Source organism: Schistocerca gregaria, chromosome 4 (assembly GCF_023897955.1).
Source record: "Schistocerca gregaria isolate iqSchGreg1 chromosome 4, iqSchGreg1.2, whole genome shotgun sequence".
NCBI classification, from domain to species: Eukaryota; Metazoa; Arthropoda; class Insecta; order Orthoptera; family Acrididae; genus Schistocerca; species Schistocerca gregaria.
This window is the reverse complement of record NC_064923.1, coordinates 367398884-367425307: the sequence shown is the minus strand read 5'-3', so window position 1 is coordinate 367425307 and position 26424 is coordinate 367398884. Positions and strand designations below refer to the sequence as shown.

The 26424-nt window shown below is 40.8% G+C and overlaps 1 protein-coding gene across 2 annotated transcripts in view; it reads right to left on the bottom strand.

The window, feature by feature from the left end:
- LOC126267296 (glutamyl-tRNA(Gln) amidotransferase subunit B, mitochondrial) overlaps positions 1-16542 on the bottom strand; it is a 138598-nt gene extending 122056 nt beyond the window's left edge. Inside the window, exons 1-2 of one of the 2 annotated variants that reach the window (XM_049972373.1) lie at positions 16322-16390; positions 703-844 (exon numbers count right to left, since the gene is read on the bottom strand). Coding sequence is in view for 1 of the 2 variants with exons in the window: in XM_049972372.1 (XP_049828329.1) it covers positions 16322-16437 (116 nt within the window). In the remaining variant the exon portion in view is untranslated. Of the gene's footprint in view, positions 1-702; positions 845-16321 lie in introns of both variants that reach the window. The other variant, XM_049972372.1, reaches the window with a different exon arrangement.
- Positions 16543-26424: the final 9882 nt, after the last annotated feature.

Sequence of the window (26424 nt, the reverse complement as noted above, 5' to 3'; positions counted from 1 at the left end):
TGTATGGGCCATTTCAGGCATTAACTCTGGCCCAGTGCGAGTATCCCGGATATCAAGGACCAGTTACAACAGTTGTGGGCCAGACTGCTTCAGGAGAGGATACACTAGATTTATCACACCTTTTTCAAACTGAATCAGTGTATGGATCCTGGCCAGAGGGCACACTACATCACACTGAAAGGTGGACCCATATTGCCAAGTTTCTGTAAATCTGACTCAACTTCGTAATCAGTGCAGTAACATCACATAGCCTTTAAACCCACAAAATCTCATTTTGTTTCCTTCTTCCTGTCTAAATGCTTCACTTTTTTGTCAGGCTGTATGTATCAAGAAAAGCAGTGTGCCTAGGACAGAAAATGGTGGTATCCCCACTTTACACCCCCTTAGCCAGATTCAAATGTATACTCGGTTTACTGTGGAAGACAACCTTCTACTCCTGTTAACTAGATTTGATTTACCATAAGTAAGTTTATCTTTATTCTATAAGGCTGTGACTTATGCAGAACTCTAGCACAGCCCACAAAATCAAATTCTTTTGTTAAATCAAAGATGATCCCAATGTATTCACTTATCATTTACCTCTATAAGTTCCTGGTACATAAATAACTTGCATATTTTATAGACATTCCCTTCCAGTTTCAAAACTCTGAACTTTGGCAACAATTATGTTTACTATGGCATGTATGTACTGATAATACTCACTTTTATCCAATGATTCCCGAAAAATTTTCAAAAACAATTGTAGAAACAAAATTGTCCCCTAATTGTCTTCATTATCTCTTTCCCTCTTTTTACAAAGAGTTTCTGCCAGTAACTATTTTAATCTACATGGGACCAACAGCACCTGAAAGATACATTATGTTAGAAGACCAATTGTACATAAAGTGTACTGTTCTTCACTAGGAATTTCATATTTCATTGTACTCATATGTGTCGTAACTGTTCAGTGATTTAATTTCTCATTGTGTTTTTCCTATAGCTGCAAGTAACATACCTGCCTTAGAATACAAGCTTTCAAAATTCTGCATAGATGTCTGTAACAATAAATAAAACTTTGATTTTGCCAACTACTGTGGTTTTGTCAACTACTGACAGCAAATGTTTATTCCATATGTTGAACAACTCTGGTCGATCATTAATAGTTTGATTCTCCAAACAGAAAAAATGTAACATTTTGGGTGCCCACTTGTTACTAGTACTTTTTAAGTTTGCTATGAGAGCCACCTATACTCTTCAAGTAATGTACTGTTTCAGCAACTCTTGTGTCTTGTTCAGAAAAGTTGCCTAATTTCATCCCCATTTGCATATTAGTGGCTTGAAAGACACAGTTTTTCATTCTTCAAAGAACATTTAAAACCCAGAATTAGCATCAGCTTCTTACAAATATTTGTTTCACGTTTTTTCCCCCAACACAAAATTCCACTGGCTTCTAATGTTAGTCACTGTCAAGTGTTCTTGAAAAATCTGCTGGGTTTGCTTTCTACACTTTGCCTTTCTCATGGGTGATTTTATTCACATATTTCATTTATCTACAGCTCCATCATTGGCAGTCTACCTGCATATAACTACCTTACACTTTCACAGTTAATACTTCCAGTTGCCTATCACTATCACCATCTACTGCACAGGTTAGGACAGCAGGTGCTTTCCAATCCACTTCTTCTTTGGTCTTCTAAAACATCTTTCTCTAGTCAGTTGTTATTCAGTGGTTTGCTTTTGATAACTCCCATGGGTGAGCCATTTTCATCTGTATTCTTTAATTTTTCTGGCAATGAGGTCTTCAGTTCTCTTCCAGTGTCCTCTTTGTAAATGTCCCATCAATTCTAACTTTTCATTCCTCACATAAACTTAAATTTCTGTGGCTTTACTTCACTCCTGTTCTCGATCTTCAAGATCCATATTTCACTGAAATACAAAAGAGTTGGGACTGACATTGTCTTAATGAATTTCATCTGGGTCTCTGTGTGGCAGTTTTTCTCCTGATTATGCCGCTCAGCCGTGAGAAGCTAGCTAACCTCATCCGTTTGGTAACGTTCACATGTAATATTGCAGCCTAGGTAATTAAGTTTGATACTTATTCAAGACAGGTGCTATTTAAGTGTATTTTTATAATTTTTTCCCTTAAGGGCTACAACTTCACTTTTTGAGAGTTGATATTTGCATATTTCAGCTATGCTATGCAGCAGATGGATGGCAGTCAGTAAGTCATCTTCAGAAGTCATGATGATAAGTCTGGTCATCAGCAAACAGTGGGGTATTAATGGCTTTATGTTGTCCGATTTGAATGTCTGCTGGAGGTATTACTTTCCACTGCTTCACTATGTCATTTAAATGGAAGATGAGTAATACTGGGATCAGGAAGCAACCTTATCTGAAACCATGATTGCTTATCAGAGACCTTAAGGTCTCATCCTTGGAACTACCTAAAAAAAAATGGAGCAATTGTACAGGCTTTTTAACAAATTGTCCAATTGTTTTGGATAGCATATATTTTCCACAGTCTACTCCATTTCACCCTCTCAAATGCCTCTGTTTAGTCAGTGAATGCAATGTGAATTAAAAACGTTTGTATCTTTTATAAAGACTGCATTTACACATGTGTGGCCTATAAGGAAAACATTTCTTTCTTTTTCGAAAAGGTGTTCAGCAATCTGTTGAACTCTTGTTGTTATAGTCTCTGAATATATTTTACACTCAGCATTCAATACGCTAATACTTCTGCAGTTGACCATAATGAACTATTCTCCTTTCTTAAATAAGGGGACTGCCTTCTGTTTCTAGCACATGTTTGTTAAATGCAGGTGTCTAGATTTTTAAGAGCTCACTGTCACATTTAGCAATATCTAAATCAATAATGTTTGTGACAATGGCCTTCATATTTTTCAGTTGGGCTAGGACATCGTCACACTCTTCCATGTAATGCTGTTGTCTTCAGTTTTGGTTATATCTTTGAACACTTCTTTCTCGCAGTGATCATACTACAAGTTTTTGTAGCATATTACTCACTCACTATTGTCCATCACATTGATATGAGTCCTTTCTTTCTCGTGTTTGCTGCACTGCACTTATTCTTGCTTTCCATGTGCATAATTTTAATAGCAGCAACATACACTTTCCACTTCCTCTGTATGGTTTTCTGGTTAAGTTTTTATCTTGGTTTCTTTTTGCTCTGGCATGCCTTCATTTTGCACTGACTTGTTTCTCAGCTTGGTGTTATATGCCTGCTGCTTCTCTTTTAAAGTTGTTTCAGTTACTTCATCCTGTAATTCTTTCTTTTTTTCCTGTTGCCAAGACCACTGTAAACTGCTCTCTGGACCAAGTCTGCTTAGTTGTTCCATTCAGTATTAACACTGTTGCTCTCTTTGTACTCTTCTAGATGCCTCTCCTCATAAAGATTCTTGATACTGCTCATGTTTAAGTTTTTGCTCACTTCTACCCAAGGAAAATTGACTGTTGTCTTGCTTGTAATCACATTATGATTTGATCCAATATCATCTCTGTGCATGTGCGTGTCCGCAGTTACAGAGCTTGTTACTGATAGTGATATAGTCTATTACACTTCTATATCATCTTGATGTCCACATGCATTTATGTATTTCTCCGTGAAGAAAATAATTATGATTTTTTAATGTGTTAATGCTACAAAATTTCTAGGCTTTGCTGTTTTCATGTAATGTTTGTTCCCTCGGCAACCTACAGAGCCTGGCGCCAGTCGTTCACCTATACATGCACTAAAAATCTCCTGCAATAATTATATAATTGAGCTGATTCAAAGAGCTGTGTGAATTTATCTGTTTAATCTTGCATGTTTTCTTGAGTATATTATTATGTCTTCTAGTTTTCCTCTAGTTGCTTTCAAATGTACCTCTTCCAGAATATTACTAATGTAATGAACAAATGCAATCACTTATCATGTAGAGGAAGTATTGGGCATAGAATAACTGATTTCCTCATATCAGAACTCCCAACACCATACTATAAATCCCCACCATTATCACTACACCACAATAAAGGGCCATTTTTGTCTTTTACAACCATTTTCATTATTTCTGTAGCTCTGTTGGCGTGATTATTATATGTGTTGCAATCTGAAGCTTAGATTTTGGGATCCAAAGGTAATAACAAAGAAAGTCAGAGAAGGAATTGCACAGGTTGAGGTACAAGATGTTAGCTTAAACTAATAGCTTCAGTACATATCAACTGCTTGCAGCTCTCTTGCTAGTTACTTACAATATGCTGCCAAAGCAGCAATTTGCATGTCCATTACACCTTGTGGTGGGTGCTGCCATCATTGCTCTAGGAAACATGTAACGACACTTTTAAGGTGATGTCTATAACTGAACATCATGTGACAGCCAAGTTGGCAATGCTGTAGCATCCCATGTTAAGTGTCTTTATAAGTGTTTTCTATCAGAGTATAGTTGTCTTTACATAGCACATTATTTGTATTACACACACAAAATATAAATTATTATACTGATTTTCCTGTGTACATATTTTAGAGAACTAACAGATGGAGTAAGATTTGTGTTGCAGGCTGTAAGAGTGAGAATTATTCACTAGTGACACTTAACTTCCTCTCGATTATGACGGCTTGGTGAATGATGTTGGGGAGGAGAGCTTTTTTATCACATTCTGCCATTAGGTCTTGTAATTACTTCTTTTCCTCATCTTGCTTAGGCATTATGTCAATACACCTCTGCCCCCCCCCCCCCCCCAACAACAACAACAATAATAAATTGGAAGATGACTCACTGCCTCACATTAAACAATCTTTCTATGATGTTAAATGTAATCAGTTCAAATTTGAAGATCTGAATTTGAAAAATATGATACCCTCACTCAAAGATGATGCATTTATTAGAGCAATATCATCACTTTCTCCATTTATTTTCTTTTTGCTGTATGCCTTTGGCCATTTCATCAGACATATAGTTACAAAACTGTTTCAAAACTCTAAACCACTGATATACAGCACAAACTACTGAGTATCAACACCTTCTAAGTGACACACTAAAATTTAATTTCCTCATTGTCTTACTATTTCTCCACCACACTGAATAAGGAAAGAGAAACTTTAGATTGCACAGAAAAGAGAAACTTGTTCCTATTGTGATGAAAACTATAGAACTTTTGTAGATTGCAGTTATTATCACCTGTGTTATGCCCATCCTCCAACCTTGCCAACTATTCAGTAGTTGATCTCTTTTGAATCCAACAACATATTTTCATTATTCTTTTGGCAAACCATATATGTTTAAATATTATTTTGAAGTTGTTATCTACCTATTGATATGAAGACAGCACAACATTTTGAAGTTTGTTGTTTAGAACATGGCCAAAATTTTGAAGCTTGTTGCTTGGAACCTGGCAGTCATGTTAATTGATTTAGGAAGAACACCAGGAAACCAAAACCTGACTAGCAGGATGGGGATTTAAACTGCTTTTTTCCTAAATGCAATTCAAGTATGCTAATCACTTTGTCACTGCACTCAGTTTGTCTCAAATGGTGCGTCTTCAAAGGAAAAAAAAAAAAATAATAATAATAATTACAGTGAACTGCCTAGTGTAACTGTCCTCGATTTTCGATGTAAATAAAACAGAAAGAAACTTCCACATGGGAAAAATATATTAAAAATAAAGATTCCAAGACTTACCAAGCGGGAAAGCGCCGGCAGACAGGCACATGAACAAAACACACAAACACACACACAGAATTACAAGCTTTCGCAGCTGGCAGTTGCTTCGTCAGGAAGGAAGGAAGGAGAGGGAAAAATGAAAGGGTGTGGGTTTTAAGGGAGAGGGTAAGGAGTCATTCCAATCCCGGGAGCGGAAAGACTTCCCTTAGGGGAAAAAAAAGGACAGGTGTACACTCGCACACACACACACACACATATCCATCCGCACATACACATGTGCGGATGGATATGTGTGTGTGTGTGTGCGAGTGTACACCTGTCCTTTTTTTTCCCCTAAGGGAAGTCTTTCCGCTCCCGGGATTGGAATGACTCCTTACCCTCTCCCTTAAAACCCACACCCTTTCATTTTTCCCTCTCCTTCCTTCCTTCCTGACGAAGCAACTGCCAGCTGCGAAAGCTTGTAATTCTGTGTGTGTGTTTGTGTGTTTTGTTCATGTGCCTGTCTGCCGGCGCTTTCCCGCTTGGTAAGTCTTGGAATCTTTATTTTTAATATATTTGTCCTCGATTTTCATTTCATTTCGTAGCATCTACACAAATGCATACACCTGGACACCTAAAATGTTAACATACTCCTTCGTGATTGTACATTTATGGCAGTAACAGCAGAACAAAAGAAATAACAACAAACTGCAAAGCCCTTACCAACCGAATGCCTCGGTCATGTATAAGAGCAAGAAATACGCCATATGTAGTAGTAGTAGTAGTAGTAGTAGTAGTAGTAGTAGTAGTAGTAGTAGTTTTATTTATGCTTAGATCTCTTTTACAGGGATATTGTACATGTCTCAGTATTAAAATTTACGAATAACAAAACTAAAATAATTCATATATACAGAATTTACAAACTTATTAGGTGTAGAATGACAAGGATGGGACAATAGTTAGCTATGGCCTTACAGTACGAATCATCCCAGTATTTGCCTGAAATAGTTTACGGAAACCACAAGACATCTAAACCTGGATGACAGGTAAGTTTTTCTGGTGATGTGCCATATTTATTTATTGCAAGTTTAAAGACCTGTTATGTGATTTTTAAAATAGGTCATACATATTACAGTTTTCGTTTGTCACTTTTTTTGTTTTGTTTTCATCAGCAACATTTGACAAAGAATAATACTTTTTCAAATAACAATAATCTGAAGTTGAAATTCAAATAACTGTTTTTGGTTTTAAGAAGAATGTAAAAACATGATTAGATAGAGGAAAGATTTGTTAGTGCTATCACTGATGGCACTAGTATATTGGAATGTTTTCTCTGAGATGTTGACCACCAGTCACAAGCAGTTTTCGGTTTGTAGCAGAGAAATCATATTGATAATCCTATGCATTCCGTCAGGTACTCATACATGCACAACATTATGTGCTTTCTAGGCTACACTGTCAGCACCTTACACTACTTTTACTCTAGTATTTGCTGACCTTAACTATTATTTGACTAATACGTACACTCATGTTCAGAAAAAAAAAAAAAACATACCACCTCAAACAACTAGAGATAGAACATTCATATTCACAGTACATAAATGTGTTCTGCAGAAATCATTAGCATTTGAACCATGTCTGCCGTGGGTTCACAGTCAACATTGATATCACAGCATAGCAGTGCCTACCAGTTAAATGTGCCCGCGGCTCTCATTTCACCACAAATCAAATGTAATGGATCAGTGTCAGATGTGCAGGGTGCCTCGGAGACATATGCACGAACCATCATGAATCAATGAGTTTTAAAGGGTTGGCATTATTGTCATGAGAGAACTGCTGCATCCATCTGAGTAATTGTTGCTCATATGTGACGAAGATTTTTGGCAGTGCAACAGGTGTGTGCAGAATGGTTCACGGAAGGCCATATAATGTGACAAGATGGATTAGGTTGTTCCCATAACTAGTGAGGTTTTTATACTCTCTGTCAGTATTTTGTATGGTTCACCTCACATATTCTGCTCTGTTTGTGTTGCTACAAATTGTTCTCAGTGCTGTTTATGCTTGTTATGCAGGGACTGTCTGTATAAATCTTGTGCATGTCTATATGCCTAAAGTCTTATGCATCTGTCTGTATCTAGTATCGGCTCTATAGTGCAATTTTCTTTTGCATTTGGCATCCTATTTGAGTCTCATGAGTTTGTTGGACCACAGTTTTGGTGAGCTTTTTGTGTTCTTTACTATCAGTAGTGATGTGTTTTGTGCATGTTGTATCACCTGCAATAGTCTGTGTGCTCTGTAATCAACTCCTCTATTGACTTTTTCCAGGTTGTGTTGTTGGATAATTTCCGTTGTTTGTTCCAGTCTGCTCTGTGGATCAATAACTGTCTGGTATGTGTTTTGGCAGTTGTGTTCTGAGTGTGTGTTACCTGTGTATGTTAGGACACTGGAGTCACTAGTGGTTATACTGTACTGTACGGTCCAGTTTGTTACGAATGCTGTTGCTGCATTACTTGCTAGCGCAAAGTTGATATTAATGCTCATACCATTGAACCCTGAATATGTTAGTAGAGGTCCCTCTGTGTTCATTACATGTAATTGTGTTTCTTGTATTAAGTCAGCAATTATGCGCCCTCTCTCATCTCTTGTGTCTAAGTTCTGGAGGTTGGATCTTGAATTAATGTCAGCACTCATCAGTAGTTTTTTTGCCTTTGGCATACATTCCTGGGTCTCTGATGAGGTCTGCTATTTGACTGCTGAAAAATGAAATGATCGTATGGCATTGTTGGCTGGGAGGCCCCATTTGGGGGAGTTCGGCCGCCGTATTGCAAGTCCTTTTTAGGTGACGCCACATCGGCGACTTGCGAGTCAATGATGATGAAGGACACACAACACCCAGTCCCCTGTCGGGATTCAAACCCTGGCCCCCTGCGTGGTAGGCGGTAATGCTACCACTACACTACGGAGGTGGACTATTTGACTGCTGTATAGGGAGTACATGGACGCAATCAACCATGTAACATTCCCAATGGTAACCTTTATTGTAACCAAGTGTCAACTGTATAACTGTGTTACCTTACTTACAATATAAGCTCTATTTCAAATTACTCTAGCACTGTTACAGTCATTGCTTCCTGTTATTAGCATAGCATGCGTTGGCAGACATGTCAGTCGCGCATTTCTGTTATAAGGCTCTTGTAAGCACGATGTCTGCCTGCAGGTCTTGTGCTATTTTCAGGATTTCTACAATAACTGTAATAATGTTTGCGTCCATGTGTTATGGGTGTTTTACATGTACAAAGTATTTACTACCTGTCAGTGTGTAATCGAAATACGTTTGTCCACGTGCTCTTGCAGGATCTGTATTCATTTTGTCCAAGTCAAATGATTTTGACACGCACAGACAGACCTGGAGTGTAAGGTCAGGCAGTGGCTCTGCATGATGTAGGAATATTTTCTGACCTTAGGTTGATTCTGTCTCTCTGCTCAGTTACTAGAAAACAGACAAAATCACCCTTTGGATGATGCAATTTAAATGGCATCCACTGCACTGCCTGCAATATATCTTTTTTCTTTAGTCTACTTAAAATTAAGTGAAATTCTTAATCATTATAATTAGGTGTAGCTGGCTTCTTGCTGGTGCTGGTTTCTGTTGCAGTTTTTGCAGTGGTACAAGATGGATTGTAGTTTGGCACTGGCCACTGATTGGGAGATATTAAAATATCTTTTTGAGATGTCACACGACTATGCTGCATTTCTTCACATGCTTCTTCAATGCCTTTTGTCTTCACAAGTCTTTCACTGGCGTTGGTGGTGCTTGCTGATGTGGTATTTGCAATGGTGGCGATTTGTGCTGGACTGATTGCATGTGTTGTGGCGTCTTTGTTGATATTGGTGGTGGTTTTTGTATCTAGAAACATGCTGATATTGATCAGATTCACTGTCATCTAATTTATCTACTATTATAAGCCTGGATTCGGTTAGTCTCGGTTTTGTATTGGTTTGTGTTCTAATTGTTTCAACGTCTATTGATTCAGGCACTATGTAACTGTCCATTCCTTCTTTCTTTTGTCTGGGGTTGAGAATGTCTCCCGAGGCAAATTTGACTGGTTAAATGTAGCATTCTCATTTACACATGTCATAGGGCTTTCCATGTGATAGTGATTCGGTTCGTATGTGTCCTGCATATGTGTGATGTGATGTACTTCAGTTGGGTTAAATTGTGTATGTGTGTGCGCATTTTCTTGTGTTCAATACATGTAAGCTCATCTTGCAACTCATTTATCCTCTGTGTTAATGTTATCTGGAAGTTCATCCAGTGATGTATTTATCTTTTGATTTACTTTGCCACCTTTTATTGGATACAACCACTGACTGTAATGTCATCTACATATTCTATCACACTAATATAGCTATCCTGTAACATAATTGCCTATATTAGGGGTGGGATGAGTTCATTTCTGTCATAGTTCTCTCGAAGACGACTCATTTGTCTTCTCTTGGAAATCTCTCTTCAGGAAATCTTTATAGCTTCTCTGTATTGTTGATGGTAACTTGTATTTATGTGTTTTGGGTGACTGACTTTAGATATTCATGCATTTTGCATGTGTGTGGATCTTAGCTGCCATAGTCTATGCTGTCATAGAGCTGCTCATGAAACTGTTTACAGGTTTGACAAGTATACCCTTTTGTTTTGTTGCAGACGCGGACTCCATTTGCAGGGGTGCAAACACAAGTCTCAATGGACATGCACTCAATGTGGTTGTGTCCTTGATTACCACACTTAGCACACACAATGTCAGCCTTTCTGTAGGTTTCTGTATGTCAAATGTCACAACACTTAAAACACTGATTTACTACAGTTTAGTCTTTCACAGACAATGATTCGAAGTCCATGTAGACTCTCTGCCTTTGTGTTAGGAGTATGTACAAGTTAGAGCTGAACTCCAGTACCTGATGGTTGAAACTCTTTGCCTTAGGCCCTATGTAGACACATCTTTCGACATGTCACCACTCAAATTCTGTTGATATGCTGCCGGACGAGGTGGCACAGTGGTTAGCACACTGGACATGTATACGGGACGATGGCGGTTCAAACCCACGTCCAGACATCCTAATCTAGGTTTTCCATGACTTCCCTAAATTGCTTCAGACAAATGCTGGGACGGTTCCTTTGAAAGGGCACAGCTGATTTCCTTCCCCATCCTTCCCTAGTCAGAGATCATGCTCCATCTCCAATGACCTAGTAGTCGACAGGATGTTAAACACTAATCTCCTCCTCCTCCTCCATGTGATACACTGTCACGAGTGGCTTGCATTTTCGTCAACCCTTCACAGGCAATGATGTGCAGGTCTTTTGTTTTTTCTATTGTTTTTTGAAAAACCTCTTGTGCTGTCGTTACTACTATGACAGGAGTCTGAGTGGTTCTGATTGATTTGACATGTAGAATCTCTTCCCTGGGATTTATATACAGTTTTGATTTTCTGTCAATTTGACATGTAATACTGTGGCTTGTTTTGTTTTACCCTCATTTATTCTTCGCAGCTCTTTTGTTCTGGGCACAATTGTTAAGGCAGAAGTTTATGTGCTTGTGTTTGGATTTGTTCTGTGACTTTATTAGTTAATTCCCTAATTTGTTTTTGCAAGTCTTGGTCCACTACACTGAATTTTCAGCCTCTAATTTTTTAGCCTTCTCTTGCTGAGTCTATATTTGTATGTGTTTAAATGGACTAGATGCTCTCTGTAGTTCAAATCTTAACTGCCTGTTTTCATCTTTTTGGCAGGCCAGTATTGTTTCAAGGGTATTTATTTGGAAAGCCAAAGGAAACACTCTGCCTTTAATGATGGTTAGCAAAACAGATAAAGCATGCTTAGCTTTTAGACCACTCCTATTTCACTCAGTATTTTGCTTATGGCTGTGATCTTTCGATTGGGGGACATGAGCACTAGTTCTTCCATCATGTGTTCCATTCTGGGTATGATGTTGATGGCTTGAGCTAGCGTCTTACCCCATGCTGCCCTCCTCCTCCTGCTGGCCTCTGGTGTGGTGGTGGTGTTGCTTCATCTGCTGGAATCTGGGGTCGAGCATAGGAGGCAGTTGTATATCAACAGCAGGGAACACAGATGGTGGCCGCTGCTGCTGTAAATTGTAGGGTGTGGAGCAACTGATGGCTGCTGACTCATCCAATTCCAGTGGGGTTGGTGAGGGGCCATAGCACATAGTGTGGCATGCTGTGCTGACACACAAGAATCGACACTGCTGAATCGCGAAACAAACATGCGCTCGACCAGTGGAAGGGCGATGATCTCTCAGTACAAACAGTGAAACAGTGCCACCGCACAAAAACACTATGAGTACTTAAATCACTCTCTCTGTTTTATATGCTGTACCTAATGAGTAAACAAGAAAGCACTATGTTCCATAAAAACACGAGAGAACTGCCGGATATCAGTAACTTCCTGCCACGATATTTCGGCGGAGAGTCTTCTGGCCATCTTCAGGTGAGTGCCACTGTAGTAGTACTGGCGAGTACGCGCTGAGCTACACTATTTATAGCCTTATGAGGTGACATTGCGCTTGCGCATGCGCTGCTCAGCGTGCGCGTTCATAACGGCTCCGTGCGCTGCGCCTCGCGCCCTCCACTGTGAAAGCCTGGCTTATCGGTGTCAGGTCGATGTTCATCTTTATGCAGATAACTACGTCGACTACGAAGTTTCTCTATAACAGGATTCCAAGCAGAGTTCATCTTTATGCAGATAACTATGTCGACTACGAAGTTTCTCTATAACACGATTCCAAGCAGAGTTCAGCTGATAACTGCTATCTCGACTGATGAGAGTCTCATTGTCAGACAATCTTATTTCCACGGATTCATTGATAATCGAGCTCCAAAAGTTTGATGTATGGGCCAAAATTTTTGTGTCATTGTAATTCATGGAATGGTCTGTGGAAATACAATGTTCGGCGACTGCGGACTTGGTGGGTTGGAGAAGGCGAGTATGCCATTGGTGTTCCACAATGCATTCCTGCACAGTTCGTGTTGTTTGCCCTATATAGGATATGCCGCATTCACACGGAATTTTGTAAACACCTGGTTTACGCAGGCCCAGATTGTCTTTAACGGATCCCACCAGTGATGAAATTTTGGAAGGAGGGCAAAAGATGACTCTTACTTGATACTTTCTCAATTTTCTGCCTATCTGTGAAGAAATGTTCCCAATAAATGGTAGATAAACAGTCGACCTGAAAGCCTCTTCCTTGTTCCGTCGTTTGTAGGTCTTCATCTCTCTGTTCACTTGCTTAGGTGAAAAGCCATTCTTCAAAAATACTTTTTGCAGGTGTTCCAATTCCGCTTGAAGACTGTCGGCGTCAGAGATAGTATGGGCACAGTGGACCAAGGTTTTGACAGTCTCCAAGCGGAACTGGAACACCTGCAAAAAGTATTTTTGAAGAATGGCTTTTCACCTAAGCAAGTGAACAGAGAGATGAAGACCTACAAATGGCGGAACAAGGAAGAGGCTTTCAGGTCAACTGTTAATCTACCATTTATTGGGAAAATTTCTTCACAAATAGGCAGAATATTGAGAAAGTATCACGTGAGAGTCATCTTTTGCCCTCCTTCCAAAATTTCATCACTGGTGGGATCCGTTAAAGACGATCTGGGCCTGCGTAAACCAGGTGTTTACAAAATTCCGTGTGAATGCGGCAAATCATATATAGGGCAAACAACACGAACTCTGCAGGAATGCATTGTTGAACACCAACGGCATACTCACCTTCTCCAACCCACCAAGTCCGCAATCGCCGAACATTGTACTTCCACAGACCATTCCATGAATTACAATGACACAAAAATTTTGGCCCATACATCAAATGTCTGCAGCCTCAGAGAACTCAAACCACACGCAGTATCATCACTATATGGTGAGTAGCAACTTTCCTTCTCTGGTATTGTTACAATCCATAGTGGATTTTCCATTGTTCAAAAATTTTACTTATTTTATTATTACAGTATAGTGGGAAGAATACAATTAAAATTTTAGATGATTTGTGGGCATACAGGGTGCAATACAAAACACAAAATGCTACAACATCTGACAAACTGAGCTGGGGCGCCAGCTACAGTTACATCATTTCATGCCACCTGAGTTCATCACTCTTGGTGGCTGGAAAGTGGTGGCAGACAACCAATGATGAAATGTTTTCAGTGGGTTAGAGATCTGGAAAAAGGGTTGGCTAATGCTACATTTAAACACCCCCTGTAACAAGTTTGTTCAGGAAAGCACAGCCAACAGGTGAAAGTGCAGTTATGTTGTTGAACGTAATGTCACAGACCTCAAACCTAGGTCACATCCACCAGACCTATCAAGTCAGAAATTTAGCAGTCACTGTCCAAATTACCGGCTATGTGAACCACAAGTGATTGTGTTGTGAGTCCAAAGACACTATGTGCTGGGGCCACACATTGATGGCGAATGCAATCTAGGAACGTCCAATCTCCGGTGGCTCTGAGCACTATGGGACTTAACGTCCAATCCCCACTGAGCCTTCATGCATAGATACAGATATTATTATACAGTACAAGGAACTGGGACTCATTTCAGATGATGATGCGGTGCCACTCCTGTGTCCCAATGTCGTTACTGGGAGCACTACTGTTTGTAGGTATCTCTCTGCTGCTATGTGAAGGGAACCTGATACAATGGTCACAGTGCTGACAGACCGTAGTGGCCCAGATGCTATCACATTGTTTCTAAGAATACTTGTCTAGCTACAAATATGTCCATTTCCTGAATCAAAGTACGTGACATAGCTGTACTCTCCTTCACAGCTGAGCAACAATGTACCTGTCTTTTCGGGCACTAGTTGCTCGGAGCCATTAATATCTTGTTGGTGTTGAACACAACCCTTCTGAACCCATGAATTCTATATTCTTATGGTGGTTGCAAGAAGCTGCTCAATGGGACCTACAGTATCATGGAACAACAAACCGCACCCTTGACAGGTCTCAAGCCTGCTGCAGCAGAAGTCCAACGTATGCTCGTAGAAGTTTTTCTTTCTTACGGATGTTGTAATAAGATCTTCTCACAAACAAAACAACATTCAAATGAGATTTCTAAATGAGAAACCCACTGCATAATTGTTCTTATACAGGGTGAGGAAAAATTGTGTCACAAAATTTTAACCCTGGATAGCTGATGCCAGTAGGGACCAAAATTACTAATGTTGTGTACGTTGACAACATATCATTTTTAAACTACAGAAACTTGGGGCAACGCACTCCGACTGGCCATGGGATTGACCTGTGGTCGTTCGTCGGTTGATGGGCACCACTATGGCGGATGGTTCACACATACAAACGTCCCTCGCCGCTTCACTACCCCAATGTGAAAAGCACATATGTCGAATAGGTCACAGAGCAATCCCATGGCCAATCAGTGTGTGTGGCGGCAAATTTCTGTAGTTTAAAATGTTGCATCAGCTATCCAGGGTTAAAATTTTGTGACACAATTTTTCTCCACCCTGTATACACAATGCAGATGGCATTACTCTTACCTACACTGTGCAATTGTACTGCAATGCTTATCATTGTGATATCCTATCAAATAGTAAATAGGATAGTCCAGTTTCTGCCAGTTTGAAGTTTCATCTTTCTAAAAAGTAATGAAGAAATTTCTTATATTCTGTACAAGTGAAATGTTATATACTGCTAAAAGTTCTTTTGTTAAGGCAGGCAGAAGTAGCAACCAATGGATTAAGTGAAATATTTAATATGATCTGTGACATAACAGGTATGAACAACCTGGTAACTGAAACATAACATCAGTGGCGATTTTTTCAAACACGGTAAGCTACAGATCACTCTGTCACCATACGATTATGTAACTCACAACCAGACTGTCACCTACCATCCTAAACCAGACCTAGGGCTACATTATAGATCAGTAAGTCAGTAGAACCAGGAGTATTTCTTTTGTTTTGCTTTCACATTTGCCGACTTCTTTAGCTCCAAACAAAGCTGTGAACATACGCACCAATATCTGACGTCGTGACACCTATTAACATTACGTCACTTGTCACTAGTATCAAGTGTTCCTCTTGTCCCCAACAGACTGTCAACAGTGAAAATGTGCTGGCAACAAACTCGCATCATCTGTCCTAACCATATGACCTCCTTACCGTTCTACATCAAAAGTATCCAAAACCCAAACAAACACATCGGCGAACCCACATAAGCAGAAAATTAAACGGCATTAAAATAATTTTACAAGAGACTAAAAAAAGAAAACAAAACTCATACCGATTACTTATTCATAGGGAGACTACATTACGCGACTATTAGCATATCACGGAGGTTGAGAACCGATGTTATCAATTACATTAGTTATACCTCTGGACAAACTATCTTACGAATTAATGGTCAAAAAGCGATAAAATCTAAAAACAGATTTTCATTGGGACCTGTGATACTTTATATACAATTGAAAGTCTTGCACTTTTATGTCATAAATGTTGTTTCCATAACGGCTCTAAGCATGCGCAATAGTTTTATCACTAGCTGTGGATTAGGATTATTAACTATAGCACCAAAATTTCAGAACCATGTAATTACGATGCCACAACTACAACGGTTTCATTAAACTTTTCACGTTGTTATATCAATGATAAGCAAATTATTCATGCTGGGAAAATATCATTTCTTACATGGACAGAGGGGTCGCCGTTGTACAAAGTTTCTTTTTCAAAATCACACGGCATTTTTTCGTATAAAATTTGTGCCATGCATTGGAGAAAGCTTGACGCTCCAAAAATACAGCCATTACTTCAATGACCTTACATCAGATGCTTAAATCTAACAACACTGTACCACCACACACATCCAAACTACACAAGCACAGAAAAACATATAATTGTTGACAAACATCTACACAGTTGAAGTCATAGATTAAATTGTCGAGACATCCAACCCAAAGATGAAACTTTCATAGGGTCTCATGTGCACTTGAAACTGGCACTTGTTTGTTAACGCCAGTTACCTTGCATATAAAAACATGTTATAGTAACTGATACAAAAATGATAAAGGGTTAATGCCGGCATCAATTGTTCCAGTTGAAATTAGAATTTAATTAATTACAGACACCAGCTCTTGGATTGAGGTCGATCCACACTAGGCGTCAACGGACTGTCATGTCACGTCCCATCAGGGTGTATTCACACTTGACGTAACGCTACGTCACTTCAGTACGCTGAAGTCTAGGACCGAACTCTGAGATGTTCCATCCTCTCCTAGAGAAGCGAGACACGATGAAGTGAGACATACACGTTGCAATAACAACTGTTTATTACAAGAACTAAGCTTAATACAACTTCTGAGAATAATGTCTGCGAAACTTGAGGTAGCCGCGATTTGAAGACGAGGGAAGATTAACAACAACTCAGTCCCATGAGGCCTGTAACACATAGGCAGTCTGTAGGTGCTTTGCCGACACGCTTTTATGATGTTATGAGCTCCTATGCAGTCTACTGGAAATGTCACAATTTCACAATGCGATGAGGTTAGATTAGGTTAGTGTTTAACGTCCCGTCGACAACGAGGTCATTAGAGATGGAGTGCAAGCTCGGGTTCGGGAAGGATTGGGAAGGAAATCGGACGTGCCCTATCAAAGGAACCATCCCGGCATTTGCCTGAAACGATTTAGGAAAATCACGGAAAACCTAAATCAGGATGGCTGGAGACGGGATTGAACCGTCATCCTCCCGAATGCGAGTCCAGTGTGCTACTACTGCGCCACCTCGCTCGGTACAATGCGATGAGCATGTCATAACAAACACTATGGAGCAATGCCCTAGGAGTGGCTGATGGAAGCGGAGATTTGACGAGGCTCAGGATGAGGGTGAGATGGCATCCTGGTGGGCAGTAAAGTGACAACAGCAGGCAGTGTCTGGAGCAGAGATTTGGCGCAGCTGTTTGTTGCTCGGAGCTCGGAACGTAACTGCCTCTCCTTGGGCTGAGCGCCGGCTTAAGTACACGCCTGCAGAAGGATATATGCGTAGTATAACTTGAGCATGTGACGATTGTTGTTGTTGTTGTTGTCTTCAGTCCTGAGACTGGTTTGATGCAGCTCTCCATGCTACTCTATCTTGTACAAGATTATCCATCTCCCAGTACCTACTGCTACCTACGTCCTTCTGAATCTGGTTATTGTATTCATCTCTTGGCCTTCCTCTACGATTTTCACCGTCCAATGCTAAATTTGTGATCGCTTGATGCCTCAGAACATCTCCTACCAACCGGTCCCTTCTTCTTCTCCCCAATTCTATTCAATACCTCCCCATTAGTTATGTGATCTACCCATCTAATCTTCAGCATTCTTCTGGAGCACCACATTTCGAAAGCTTCTATTCTCTTCTTGTCTAAAGAATTTATCATCCACTTTTCACTTCCATACATGGCTACACTCCATACAAATACTTCCAGAAACGACTTCCTGACACTTAAATCTATACTCGATGTTAACAAATTTCTCTTCTTCAGAAACGCTCTCCTTGCCATTGCCAGTCTACATTTGATATCCTCTCTACTTCGAACATCATCAGTTATTTTGCTCCCCAAATAGCAAAACTCATTTACTACCTTAAGTGTCTCATTTTCTAATCTAATTCCCTCAGCATCACTCGACTTAATTCGACTACATTCCATTATCCTCGTTTTGCTTTTGTTGATGTTCATCTTATATCCTCCTCTCAAGACACTGTCCATACGGTTCAACTGCTCTTCCCAGTCCATTGCTGTCTCTGACAGAATTACAATGTCATCGGCGAATCTCAAAGTTTTTATTTCTTCTCCATGGATTTTAATACCTACTCTGAATTTTTCTTTTGTTTCCTTTACTGCTTGCTCAATATACAGATTGAATAGCATCGGGGAGAGGCTACAAGCCTGTCTCACTCCCTTCCCAACTGCTGCTTCCTTTTCATGTCCCTCGACTCTTATAACCGCCATCTGTTTTCTGTACAAATTGTATATAGCCTTTCGCTCACTGTATTTTACCCCTGCCACCTTTAGGATTTGAAAGAGAGTATTCCAGTAAACATTGTCGAAAGCTTTCTCTAAGTCTACAAATGCTAGAAACGTAGGTTTGCCTTTCCTTAATCTATTTCTTAAGATAAGTCGTAGGGTCAGTATTGCATCATTTCTATGGAATCCAAAGTGACCTTCCCCAAGGTCGGCTTCTACCAGTTTTTCCATTTGTCTGTAAAGAATAAGTGTTAGTATTTTGCATCTGTGACTTATTAAACTCAGGTGTTTCAGTGCTCTGTCAGACTCTTCACACAGTATCGTATCTCCCATTTCATCTTCATCTACATCCTCTTCCATTTCCATAATATTGTCCTCAAGTACATCGCCCTTGTATAGACCCTCTATATACTCCTTCCACTATTCTGCTTTCCCTTCTTTAGATAGAACTGGGTTTCCATCTGAGCTCTTAATATTCATAGAAGTGGTCCTCTTTTCTCCAAAGGTCTCTTTAATTTTCCTGTTGGCAGTATCTATCTTACCCCTAGTGAGATAAGCCTCTACATCCTTACATTTGTCTTCTAGCCATCCCTGCTTAGCCATTTTGCACTTCCTGTCGATGTCATTTTTGAGACGTTTGTATTCCTTTTTGCCTGCTTCATTTACTGCATTTTTATATTTTCTCCTTTCATCAATTAAATTCAATATTTCTTCTGTTACCCAAGGATATCTACTAGCCCTCGTCTTTTTACCTACTTGATCCTCTGCTGCCTTCACTACTTCATCCCTCAGAGCTACCCATTCTTCTTCTACTGTATTTCTTTCCCCCATTCCTGTCAAGTGTTCCCTTATGCTCTCCCTGAAACTCTTACAGCCTCAGGTTTAGTCAGTTTATCCAGGTCCCATCTCCTTAAATTCCCACCTTTTTGCAGTTTCATCAGTTGTAATCTACAGTTCATAACCAATAGATTGTGGTCAGAGTCCACATCTGCCCCTCGAAATGTCTTATAATTTTAAACCTTTTTCCTAAATCTCTGTCTTACCATTATATAATCTATCTGATACCTTCTAGTATCTCCAGGATTCTCCCATGTATACAACCTTCTTTCATGATTCTTGAACCAACTGTTAGCTTTGATTAAGTTATTCTCTGTGCAAAATTCTACCAGAAGGCTTCCTCTTTCATTTCTCTCCCCCAATCCATATTCACCCACTAGGTTTCCTTCTCTCCCTTTTGCTACTCTCGAATTGCAGTCACCCACGACTATTTAATTTTTGTCTCCCTTCACTACCTGAATAATTACTTTTATCTCATCATACATTTCATCAATTTCTTCATCATCTGCAGAGCTAGTCGGGATATAAACTTGTACTACTGTAGTAGGCATGGGCTTCGTGCCTATCTTGGCCACAATAATGCGTTCACTATGCTGTTTCTAGTAGCTTACCCATACTCCTATTTGTTTATTCATTATTAAACCTACTCCTGCATTACCCCTATTTGATTTTGTGTTTATAACCCTGTAGTCACCTGACAGAAGTCTTGTTCCTCCTGCCACCGAACTTCATTAATTCCCACTATATCTGACTTTAACCGATCCATTTCCCTTTTTAAATTTTCTAACCTACCTGCCCGATTAAGGGATCTGACATTCCACGCTCCGATCCGTAGAACGCCAGTTTTCTTTCTCCTGATAACGGCATCCTCTTGAGTAGTCCCCGCCCGGAAATCCAAATGGGGGACTGTTTTACCTCCGGAATATTTTACCCAAGAGGACGCCATCATCATTTAACCATACAGTGAAGCTGCATGCTCTCGGGAAAAATTACGGCTGTAGTTTCCCCTTGCTTTCAGCCATTCGCAGTATCAGCACAGCAAGGCCGTTTTGGTTAGTGTTTCAAGGCTAGATCAGTCAATCATCCATACTGTTGTCCCTGCAACTACTGAAAAGGCTGCTGCCCCTCTTCAGGAACCACACGTTTGTCTGGCCTCTCAACAGATACCCCTCCATTGTGGTTGCATCTACGGCACGGTGATCTGTATCACTGAGACACGCAAGCCTCCCCACCTATGGCAAGGTCCATAGTTTATGGGGGTAGGCATGTGATGGTGTGGACGTAAATTAGTATCCATGGCTGCAGCGCTGTGTGCTGTAACTTTCACGCCACTTAGTGGCGAGACGGATGCCCACAGGCGCTGTGGCTGCTTGATTGTACACACTGCGGTTTACAAATTGCCTGCGAAGCATACACGTAAATGTCGTGATCTGAATTTGCATGGTACAGCTCTGCATACTCAACAGAAAGTAATGCTATGAGTCTCAAGTGATAGAAGGCCTACGGTGTCGGAATTGTGGAACTAAGTACGATAAAGAATATTAATATCCATGGAAAAATCGTCTACATCTATGTACATACTCTACGACTATGAAGTGCATGGTGGAGGGTACATCCAACTGTAGCAGATATTAACACTTTTTCCTATTCCATTCACCCACAGAGGGCAGTAAAAATGATTGTTTAATGCCTCTGTGTATGCTATGATTAATCTAATCTTCTCCTCATGATCCCTATGAGAGCAGTAGATAAGGGATTCAAATATATTTCTAGAGTCATCATATAGACGCTGACTCTGAGACTTTTCAGAATAGTTTTCATCTACCTTCAAGAGTCTCTCAGTTCAGTTCTTTCAGCATCTGTCATAAATCCAGTTCATGTCTTTACTAAATGCTACACCCGGGCATTTGCATGAGTTCACCAATTCCTGCTGTGACTTACTGATATTATATTCATAGGATAGAAATTTTTCTTATTTTATGAATCGCACAAATTTACGTTTCTTAGCATTTAAAGCAAGTGGCCAATCTTCACACCACTTTGAAATCTTCTTCAGATCTGCCTAAACATTTGTTCAGGTACATTCAGACTGTATGTCACCTTAGATAACTGCACCATCTGCGAAAATTCCGAGGTTGTTATCAATATTATCCACAACATTAACATTCAATATGAATAGCGTGAGACAAAACATATGTCCCTGTGGTACACTTCCCTGTGGCACACACGAAGTTATTTCTATATATATCGAGCACTCTCCATCCAGGCTACGTTCTCCCTAGCAAGAAATCCTCAATCCAGACACGAATATTGTCTGATACCACATAGCATCGTACTTTTGACAATAAGTGTAGGCGTGGTACTGAGTCAAATGCTTTTCTAAAATCAAGAAATACTTAGTGTACCTAATGGCCTTAATCCACGGCTTTTAAGGTGTCATCTGAGAAAAGTACGAGTTGGGTTTCACATGATCGATATATTGAAACACATCTTGGCTGGCATGGAGGAGGTCATTCCATCTGAGAAATCTCATTATGTTTGAGCTCAAAATATGTTCTAAGATTCTACATCAAATAGATGTCAAAGATTTGAATTGCAGTTTTGTGCGTCATTTCTGCCACCCTTCAAGTAAACATGTGTGACTTCTGTATTCTTCCAGCTTCCGAGCTTTATTCGAGGAATCTATTTTAGATCTGTCACAAATTGTGTATAGACCCTGATAGGGATTCCATTCGCATTTACTGTGAATGGTTTTAGTTGTTTCTCAATACCCCTGACACAAACACTGATTTCAGTCATGTTTGCAGCGGTATGAGGATTAAATTGGGGCATTTAAATGCAGAGTTTAGCATGTCTGTCTTCACTTTGCTGCCCTCAGTTTCAGTTCCTGTCTCGTTTGCAAGGAACTGGACACTAAGTTTGGTGCCACTGAAGCCTTCACATACGACCAGGATTTCCCTGGGCATTGTATAAGATCTTTCGACAGTATTCTATATGGCAACCATTGAAGGCGTCACACTTTGCTCTCTTGACTGTCAAATGCGTTTCTTTCAGTATCTCTCAATGCTCTCGCTGCGTCTTTAGAAGTTTCTTTAGAGGGACTGTGTATCATGGAGGATTCCTTCCATCATGAACTATTCTGCTGGTTACATAGCACACGTTATTGATCAGTTTTTTTTATGGGAACTGCTGAGAAGTAAAAAGCATTTTAAAACACCGACATTTATATGCTAGTGAAATGTACAAATACAAACACACCAAACAATATTTATAAGGGAATAAATAGAGCCTGTTTACCTCATTCATTACGTTTTTTCTTATTAACAGATTACAGTACAAACAACCTTGTTTTTTTCCTTCATTAGAGCTGAATATTTCTTTACAATATTATTAAATAAAAATGGTTTCATCACTTTACATTCTTATTGACACAGTGCAGGCATCAACTCTGCCCAGTTATTGTAAAAGCTACATCTTTTGTCATTTTCAAATATTTGGCTTCGGTATTGAAAGGGCACTCAAGGAAAAAAATATCCAAATCAGCATGGAACATTTGGAGTTGGACACGAAAAAGAGGCAAAATAATAAAGTAAAGATTAAGAAGGGCAAAAAGCACAAAATAAACTACTATAATAGGTGTGAGAGATGCGAAAAATGGTCAACTTCCAATTTTAGCTGATGATGATACCGTCAAAGCTTTCTTCCTGATAAATCTTGACAATGACGGGCTGTGTGAATGACGCCATTTGAAATATATTGCGAATGTTTTCATGTGGCATAACGTGGCGTTATGGCAAAATGAATTGGTCCTTAAGCTTGATATTTATTTTGCAATAATATTGTGTCATTATACTATGTATGAGGCCAAGAATGCCACAGTATTAGTGTCTAGTATTTATGCACGGGATATGTGTGTAACCCAGATGCGAAAGCCGCTAACCACATGATAAGAGAACCTGAGATAATCGCGGAAAACTCGTCCCAGCCAAAATATTAAAGTCTAAGACCTCATTTCTTTTTTAAAAAGCCAGTACAAATAGTTAATTACTCGGTGTTCATGGCTGAGTTCAGCGATTATGTCTTATACATTAAAATGGTGAAATATTGACTTAGAAGTTTTTTCACACTATTTATGTAGTTAGCAGGTTTTGCAAACGTATCGATCCAATTACGAAACAAACATTCGGTTGCCAAAGATGCTATTCGGTGATTTTTTTGGGAATGACAGGAGAATGAAATTTTATTGTTGAAATTATAAACAGAATACATTTTATTTCAAAGAGAAATCTGAAAGTCATGCAAAATTGGCATGAACTACGAAGGTGACTTTTACTACTTTATTGGATTTGGGTCATAGAGCAGAGTTATGATCTGAGATACATCACTTAGTATTTGGACCTTAGCCACAAGCTACTGGCATGTGAAGATTGGTGGAATGACTGTTAAGTAAGTCCATAATGGTCACAGCATGGTACAACTTGTGGGTTTTATGGCTATGATGAGGGACCACGCACCAAAACTCCAACTTATTACGATAAGACACTTTATTTACGGTTCGTATATTTACAGAAACACCAGAAAAACAATGCACAATTTCACGACACGTGTATCACACTTCAAGTCGCAGACGGAACTGCCAAAGAAGCTAGAGTCTCCAAAGACCATTTACTCCGCGCTTCGCCGGTGAATTACTGGCAGTCGACTGTCGCCACTGTAGTGGTGTTGTGGGGTACTCGCTGGTTGATAGCAGCATGTGCTAAGTGTCCATACTGTCTGTGCAGGGTGGACTAGTGCTCATATAGTACGCCATCCAGTGGGGGGGGGGGGGGGGCGGCGGACTGGTCGACCTGCGCGCGTGAACTGGACGGGCACAGGAGATGTCGTTGCCGTACCGGCGGTGATGGGGATGTGAATCTTGAGCATCCCGTCGGTGCTGAACGTTGCAGTTATGGCAGCCGTATCTACCCATTTGGGATAGGGACTGTGCACAGGATGGTGATATGTGACGTGGGTGTGGACCCACGTGAAGTGTCTCCTATGCAGAGGACGAAGATGGATCCCTCGTGGAGCTGCAAGGAAAGCTCATCACGTTGACACTCAGAGGCGTTGATTGCGATGCAGATTTCGTCGACAGTGGATGTAGGGTGCACTAGGAGTTCACGGGGTGAAAAGTAACATAGTTCAGGAGAAACACTGGAACACTCTGTGGGGGTATTGGATACCAACACTTGGGACGGTGTAATGTCACACGCAACATCATTGTCACAGGCAGTGCCTGTTTGGAACGAGGGTAGAATATCATCGTACGCAGCCACTGAGTTGCCCTCAGGTGTAGGCTCGGTGTACATACAATCATGGTGGTGCGCAGGAGGGTGGTTGGTCTGTGTGGGATCGGGGACATCCCCATCTGATGGAAGAACACTTGACTCTGGGGAGGGGGGGGGGGGTGTTACAGATTCTTCGATCGTCCACGCTGTCTGCTGGCGATCACTGTCGAGAATGTCCATAGTATTGTTTGTGCGGGCCACTACTCGATGTGGGCCAGAGTAGGGTGGCTGTAATGCAGGTTTGACAGTGTCATCCCGTAACATAACGAACTCACAAGAGTCCAGTGCCTTGTGCCTGAACACCCGAGGGCGGGTATGTGGCCATGGAGGAGGCGTGCGGATCGCGGCTATGTGTGTCCGAACCCGTTCAACTAGAATGGGTAGGTTGGATATGTCGGCGATTGCTTTGTTGTTGACGAACTCTGCAGGGAGGACTAGGAGCTCCCCATACAGGAGCTGTGCGAGTGAAGCTTGTAAGCCGTGCGTATTCCTAGCATAACCCAGGAACGGGCATCGCACCACTCACCACCGTGGTACATGAGTGCCGCTTGCAGCGTTCTGTGCCACCGCTCGACCAGTCCATTGCTCTGGGGGTGGTAAGCCGTAGTGCAGAATCTATCCACCCCGCAGAGGAAGCAGAGTTTGTTAAACAGCAGGGATTCAAACTGTCTTCCCTGGTCGGTGGTGATGGATGTAGGACAGCCAAATCGAGCTATCCAGGAGGATACAAATGTGCATGCTACGGAATCTGCTGTGATGTCCTGCAGGGGGATTGCCTCCACCCAACGTGTAACGCGATCAGTGCCGGACAGGTTTTCCCTAAAACCATCCGACACAGGTAATGGTCCCACGAAATCCACATGTACATGACGGAAGCGGCCTTTCGGGATGTCGAATTTACGTAGACTGGGTTGTGTGTGCCTGCCGACTTTGCTGCGCTGGCACTGTAAACAGGCACGAGCCCAAGTACGACAATCACTCTTCACACCTGGCCACACAAAGCGTTCTGTAACCACGCGCTTAGTAGCCTTAGCACCAGGGTGTGCCAGGTTATGTAAAGTAGTGAACACTTGGCGACTCAGTGCAGGGGGAACAATAGGCCGAGCGGTGCCCGTGGATGTATCACACCACAGTGGCTTGGCCGAACCCAGTAGGTTGCACGAAACGATCTGAAGAGAAGTATCTGGGTCCTGTCGGAGGTTGTGCAATTCGGTGCCACTGTCCTGTACGTGGGCCAATTCATCGAAATTAATGGGGGTGAAATTGCAGTGATACGTGAAAGGTAGTCAGCCACCACAATGACCTTCGAATGTAACGGATGTATGTTGTATATTGGCAAATTAAGTCCATTTGCCAGAACCTACGTGAGGGAAGGTCAGCAGCGGCGTTATGGATAGCCTCCGCGGGGGGCAGTGGTCCGTGAAAATTGTTATATTCCTTCCTTCAATGTCTGTGCAGAAATATTTTACAGCTTCATAAACCGCAAGCAATTCTCTGTTGAATGCTGACCATTTACGTTGAGCTGTAGATAATTTTTTGGAAAAAAACCGGAGTGTTTGAGTTGTGTCATTGACATGCTGTTGTAGGACTGCACCGATTGCAAAATCACTTGCATCCGCTGTAA